Source organism: Lissotriton helveticus (genome assembly GCF_964261635.1).
Source record: "Lissotriton helveticus chromosome 1_1 unlocalized genomic scaffold, aLisHel1.1 SUPER_1_unloc_37, whole genome shotgun sequence".
NCBI classification, from domain to species: Eukaryota; Metazoa; Chordata; class Amphibia; order Caudata; family Salamandridae; genus Lissotriton; species Lissotriton helveticus.
Window position 1 is genome coordinate 266,950 of NW_027611678.1, and position 7,349 is coordinate 274,298.

Sequence of the window (7,349 nt, forward strand, 5' to 3'; positions counted from 1 at the left end):
ATTGGTGTTAAGTGCGTTAACAAAAACTTGAGCACTATTTACATCACCCTCCCATATGCAAAAAATATCATCAATGAAACGCATCCAATACTTGATGCGTTCAAAGCCAGGAATACCAGTCAGGTCCTGCTCCTCCCACAGCCCGACGTGCAAGCACGCGTAGCTGGGGGAGAAGCAGGATCCCATGGCAACACCACGTATTTGTCTCCAAATATCCTTTCCAAATAGAAAATAGTTGTTGTTGAGGCACCATTGCACCAAGTCACATATCAATTTGTTATGACTATAGTACGCACAGGATTTGTGTCCCAGAAAATTTCTATATATATATATATATACATGTTCAAAGTTCCAAACTATCAGCCAGGTCCGCAATCACTGGAACACCAACACAGCAAAGAACACGAAGACACAGAAATCAGGTGAGTTAGTTAATTTAATAGCACCTTCGCCAGCATAACGTTTCGGCCTGCACAGAGGCCTTGGTCACATGACGCCATGGAGAGCGTGGGCAAAATTTAAAGTGCAAGTGCTAAAATTTTAAGACATTTGATTGGACAGCAGCGTGAAAAAGAAAACAACATAGAAGACATACTTGTCATGGCACATATTGGGAGAATCCCATTAAACGAACACATCATTCCAAAAAATATATATATAAAACATGCCTAGTAAATTATATCCGAATTGACTTTCATAATTACCAATTTAAAAAATTTGTAATTTGAAAAATCATTCCATAATATTTACAAGATGAATGCAAGTAAAAAGTCTGCGGATATAATATTGATATAGGTATACTATATCTAAGTAAGGGGTTCTTACACCACCTTACCCAGGCTGCAAGTGCAGACCTGTGGTGCCATTATTGAAGGCTTCCCAGGGGTGGCAAAACACATGCTTCAGCCCCTGGTAGGCCTCTGGGGTACCTATGCCCTTGGTACCTAAGGTACCATATACTAGGGACTCATAAGGGTAACCCAGTAACCAATCTGGAGTGTACCTAAAGTACATGTAACCAGTTTAGAGAGAGAACAGCTAGGCAAACTATCAACCACCACGTACTACAAACCCACGGCAAGAAATGCACTACTGGCCTTTGAAAGTTTCCACCCACGACCACTAAGGGAGAACCTGCCCTATGGCCAATTTCTACGCATAAGGCGCAATTGCAGCAATAAGGAGGACTACAACACACAGGCCACAGACCCTTCCCACAGACTACAACAACGAGGCTATCCAAGAAGGATCATCGACAGGACCAAGAAACAGGCAAAAAAACAAAATAGAGATGCCCTCCTGGAAACACCGACCCGTCAAGAAACAATAACACCATTGACCTGTGTCACTACGTACAACCCTATCTCCAATTCAGTGGCTAAAATCATCAAGAAAAATTGGAGAATCATCAACACGGGCAAACGAGACTGGGACCTGCCCCTCTTTGCCTACAAAAAATCGAACAGCCTACGGGATCAACTCACCTCTACACGGCCTAGAACCACTGAAACCACCACCAACTCTACACTACATTTAGTATGGAACCTCCCCAAAGTCACAGGTCACCACCCCTTTGGCGATTGCAGCATTTGTCATCTCACGACACAGTTCTTCGATCCTGCTGACACGGGGAAACATCGTTAAGGCTATTTCCTACATTTAGGCTTCAGGTTCAGTGGGTGGAGGGAAGATCAATTTTATTTCGTCATTGTTTTAAAAATAGCGTGAATAACCCTGAACACCTACCTGACTTATTATACACTCTTGCGCCCCGGTGCCTCGGTGCACCACAGCCCTGTGGCTGATTGATGTGGAGGGCATAGACAAGAGCAAAGACCGAACCACTCACTTCCAGGAGCACGCCATTTTGGTCGGCGCTCTAGTTGCTACACGCCCCCTGCCAACTATTTTTATATCCAATATGGCGCGGGAGCGCCGGCGGCGCGCCAAAGGCACGCCAATGGCAAGCCGGTCTGCGCCCGTCCGCGCCAGTAGGTCGCCTCTCGTCAGAAACGCTGGCCAAAATCTGCCAGGTAGCTATCTTTACTCCAGAGAGGTTTTATTAAATCTGCGACCTCCATCTCACCATTGTAGCATTCCCCCACTTCATCCCCTGAGTGGCCCGTTACGCTGTCCGTGTGGCACTTTTGTACTTTCTAAACCTATGCCTTTCTCTGTTTCTCCTGTCATACTCCCTCAACATCGGCTAAAAATACTACAGTTAAATGTAAGGTCATTAGCTAAACACCATGCGGAAATATCTGACTGTATCATTGATGAAACTCCTGATATTTTCTTTCTGACTGAGACTTGGCTGAGTGATGATATGACGGCCACAGCGAATCTGGCGCTACCCCCTGAATACTCGATTTCTTTGGTGAATAGAGCGACTAGGGGAGGCGGTATCGCTGTGATCACCAGGTCTAGCTACTCCTGTCTTTTTGATAAAGTTAATATGGAGCGAGGTGAATGTGCTCACTTTAGTATCTCTGTGCGCACTCATTTGACCCTTTCCGGTCTATTAATATTAGAGCTCCCGGTTTTATGGTATTTATTTTTTCAACATTTCCGTCTGTATTTATTCATATTTATTTTGTGTTTTGCTTATAAATGAAGTTGAAAAACTGTACATTTCCATATTTATTTCACTGAGAGGCGCACTCATACTTTGATGTCTGTCGGGTTTTAGCTATTTAAGCTGTCAAATATCACTTCACAATACATCCACTGGTAAATACTAGCATTATACCATACATGTATGTTGACATATGCTGTTATTTAAATACATTTTGTCCTGTTTTTTAATTAACCATGCTGTCCATAGGCTCAGCTGCTGACCTATAATTCATCAAAGACAGCATTGAGAGTCCCTTTAAAGGAGCATTTTCTGTATTTATCCACTTTTAAAAGAAAACCCATTGTTTTCTGTCTGTATTTATATGTAAAAATCCGTAAAAACGGAAAACAGGGAGCCCTAATTAATATTTAGGCCTCCCGGACCTGCCTCCGGTTTTAACAATGCTCTCTTAGAGGCAGTTGGAGCATTTACCGTGGAATCGGCTAATTTTAGCATTTTTGGCGATCTTAACCTCCAATTTGATCTGGACCAGGATCAGACTATTCGCACCATGCTTGCCGATTTAGCCGCATTTCAGCTCCATCAAATAGTTAAAAGCCCTACACATAAAGGAGGTCATCTGTTAGACCCTCAATTTACAAACATTGAGATGGCCACTGTGATTACCCCTACTCCTATGGCCTGGTCCGACCATCTCCTAGTTGAAATGACCATTCCCACACCTGCATCTTCACACAACAATACTCAACGTTCGGTATTTAAAAGACCGTGGCGTAAGTTTCGACTTGAAGATTTCCACGCACTCTTAGGAGCGGACCCTTTAGGCCCTTTTAGTAATTGTCGAGACAGGATATGATTCATTCTGTGCCGTAACCTGGATTAAAGGTCGCACACAGGATTCTAACCCCTGGTATAATGACACCTTGACTTCCCTGAAGAAGACATGCAAAAGGTATGAGCGCAAGTGGAGGAAAGTCTATGCTCCCGAAAAAAAGCTTACTATCTAGCCGAACTTAAAACATATCATAGAGCTGTATGCAGGGCTCGAGCGGAGTACTATGCTTCTGAGATTTAATTGAGCTCCAACCCCCCTAAAGTCATCTTCAAAATTCTCAAAGATCTCAGTGCCAAAAAATCTCCAGCGCCTATTCCCACGTCAGAATCCCAATGTGAAGAATTGGCCTCCTTCTTCGTGGAGAAAATACGGGCTATTTATCAATCTTTTTCTTCTATGACTATGCCCGGTCCATCTCCTTTCATTATACCAGCCTTAGCCTCTGATCTGACGGCTATTCCTGAGATTTCCTGGGAAGAATTTAGCACATTGACTGTGAAAATTAAGTCAGGCTCTCCGGCCGACCCACTCAAACCTGCTCAGTTCAGAGAATCCTCTCTGCCCTGTATGGCCCCGCTACACCAGCTGATTAGTGCCTCTTTCTCATCCGCCATTGTTCCGGTGAAATGGAAACAGGCGTGGGTTTCTCCCATCCTTAAAAAACCTAATTTAGACCCTATCAAGCCTAAAAAAATCAGGCCTATCTCTCTTCTTCCCTGGATAGCGAAGGTGGCAGAATCACATGTTAATACTATACTTACCAACGTTCTGAGCTCCAATAACATTCTGGATGAAACACAACATGGTTTCCGCGCTGGTCATAGTACCAAGACCGCTCTCTTGGCCATGACGGAACACCTGTGATCTATCCTTGACCATGGTCAAACGGCGGCACTGATCCTGTTAGATCTCAGTGCCGCCTTTGACACTGTATCCCACAAGGTTCTGATCCACCGTCTTGAGGAGGCAGGGATCACTGATATGGCCCTTGCCTGGTTCTTTTCTGACCGAGAGGTCATTTCGTGTTTCCACCCCTCCTTTCCTATCTCAGGCACATCCTATTGAGCCGGGTGTCCCCCAAGGCTCGGCATTGAGCCCCATATTATTTAATCTTTATGTTCAGCCGCTAGCTGCTGTCCCCAAACAATGGGACCTCGCCATCGTCTTACATGCTACAAGGAGCCTTTACTTAAATGTTATGTCTGTTTTCTTTACCCCCACAGGTACAACTCGAGAGGAAACACCTCTTGCACATATAAGCACCATAGTGTGTGCTTTACACACAGGGCACTGACAAACTCATACAAAACCCTGTAATACCCTACACATATACGGTCCTGAAGAAAGCCAGTAGAAGGAAATGCCTGGCTGAAACTAGTTGATCGCACAGGACGTCGGAGGCCAGAAGCCCACCGTGCACGTCCAAAAGCCTTTGTTTTTATTGACTGCCTGGGGCCCACCATTAAAACAGTCTTTGGGACCCCTAGGACAGTATTTTAAACCTCACTCAGAGCACACTCACAGCACCCTCACGAACAAAAAAAACCCGCTCCGCAGTAACCTGGCGTCGAATCGGGTTACGATGATGAAGCATGCCACCAACTAGGTTGGTGGGTGAGGGCCTTCATAAAACCTAATGGTTTTCCACATACAAACACTTTAAATCAGAGCTAGTTCTAATGGATTACTACAGTCAGATTTCCAATTATTAAAACAGAAACCTCATGTATTCAAGATAAAATAACAATAATTTTTTTAAACATTTTTTTTTGCAAAGACTTTTATTAAGTGCTTAAAAGTTTGCGATACATAGTTTTCAAGGAAGTGGTACCTCCCCCTTAGGGAAGGCAGTCCACTTCAACTTTTTAATCAATGTATTTAAACATTTTACAAGTCGTCAGTTTGGGGTTCAAGAATGTCTGCAGATAGCTCTACCAGTTTTTAATGGGGCCACTTTAAAGAGTCTAGTGGGGTAGGGGGGGTGGGTGTTACAGTTCTTCCCCTTCCTCACTTTTCTGCTTGTCCATGGCTGCATAGTCTCTAAGCAGGCTGAGCACCATCCTGCGGCACCCTTCTCGGTTCACCACCTCTCCATTGGTCACCAGGCGGGTCCTGGCGAACAGGAGAATGTCTTTAATACAGCAAAGGAGCCTCCAGCACCCCTGGATAGCTTCCTCTGTGTGTGTCCCTGGAAACAGCCCGTACATCATGGACTGTTCAGTAATGTTCTCGTAGGGGATGAGGGCTAGCAGTTCTTGGCGTAAGACAGCCCGTAGTCTCTGGGCAAAGGGGCAGGCCCAGAAGAGGTGGTGTGCAGATTCCTCTGTGGGGCATCCCCTTGGACAGTTCCTGTGCGGGCACAGGCCTCTGCTGTGCATGAAGGACCTTACTGGCAGGCCCCCCTTCACAGACATCCATGCTATGTCCTTGTGTCTGTTGGTCAGACTTGGGGAGGATACATTCCCCCACACGTGCGCTGCCGTTGCTGGGGGCAGGCCGCTTACTGGTTCGGTGGTGTCCCTGGTCCTGATCAGTTTGCGGATTGTCCTGGGCTTCCAAAGGCAAGGGATGACACAGTTCAGCCCAAATTCACCCACAAACTTTTCCACCTCCCTGTAGTACCATGGAAGGTCCCAGTTGAAAGTTACTGCATTTTCCCACTTATCCCATCCCAGCCGTCTCCACACCGGGAGGAGGAAAAAGCGGAAGACTTTGTAGGCAGAGTGGTCCTTGTTCATATTTAACAGAGTTATTCGGACGCAGCCACACACAAAGAAAGCCCAGAGGATTGTTGGGATGTCGGGGACTGCCTTCCCCCCTTTGCGGTGTTCCTTGTGCATGACCGACCGTTTCACCCTGTCCATCTTTGAGTGCCAGACGAAATGGGACACCATGCTGTTGATGGCCCGTGCTACGTTGGCCAGGAGTGGCCAGGCCTGTGTCACATATTGCAGCACGGGCAGGGCGTCGTTCCTGAGCATCAGAGCCTTCCCTTCAATGCTCAGGTTTCTCAGGCTCCAGAGACCCAGTTTCTGCTTCACCTTGGCCAGGCGTTCGTTCCAGCTCTTCGCTGCTGCCCCATGTCCTCCAAACAAGACGCCGAGGATCTTCATCAGTCCTGCCTCGATGGGGAAGGGGAGAGGCTCGTTGCAGAGGTCCCATCGCCCGAAGAGTTTGGCCTGCGACTTGTCCACGTTGATTCTCGCCCCTGATGCCTTTCCGAAGTCTGTGCACGCCTCCAGCAGGGATTTGACTGATTCTCCATCCGCGCAGAAGAGGGTGACATCGTCCATGTACAGCGAGCACTTGACCTCCTTCTTCGTGTCGCCGGGTGTTAGGATCCCTCTGATGTTTGGGTTCTTCCTGATGTACTCGGCGAGAAGTTCTATAACCAAAACAAACAGAGGTGGCGAGAGCGGGCAGCCTCGTCTTACCCCGGACCTGATAGGAAAGGGGTATGTTTTACAACCATTTACAATGACTGAACTGAAGATGTCTTTATACATTACTTTAACGTAACCGCAGAAGCGTTCCCCCAGCCCAAATACGTGCAGTACCCTCTCCATAAACTCATGGGAGACACGATCGAAAGCCTTCTCCTGATCTAGACAGACCAGGGCAGCCCGGATCTTGCGGCCCGTGATGTACTGGATCGTGTCCCTTATCAGTGCCAGGCTATCTGCGCCCCTGCGCCCCGGGACCCCACAGGTCTGGTCTGGGTATACTAACTCTCCCATGGCGCCCTTCAGTCTGTTCACTAGTGTCTTTGCAAGGATCTTGTAGTCTACATTCAGGAGAGAGATGGGACGCCAGTTCTTTAGGTCACATCTCTCCCCCTTATGTTTATACAAGAGAGCAATCATTCCTTCCCTCAGGGTGGGGGGCATGATTCCCTCCCTCTCCATCTCCTCATACACCTGCAGGAGATCCGGTCCC

At 46.9% G+C, this 7,349-nt stretch overlaps 1 protein-coding gene across 1 annotated transcript; it reads right to left on the reverse strand.

Annotated features, from left to right (window-relative positions):
• Positions 1-5,401: 5,401 nt before the first annotated feature.
• Positions 5,402-6,706, reverse strand: LOC144805977 (uncharacterized). Its single transcript, XM_078672438.1, has one exon. The coding sequence runs from the start codon at positions 6,704-6,706 to the stop codon at positions 5,402-5,404; it is 1,305 nt and encodes a 434-aa protein (XP_078528564.1).
• Positions 6,707-7,349: the final 643 nt, after the last annotated feature.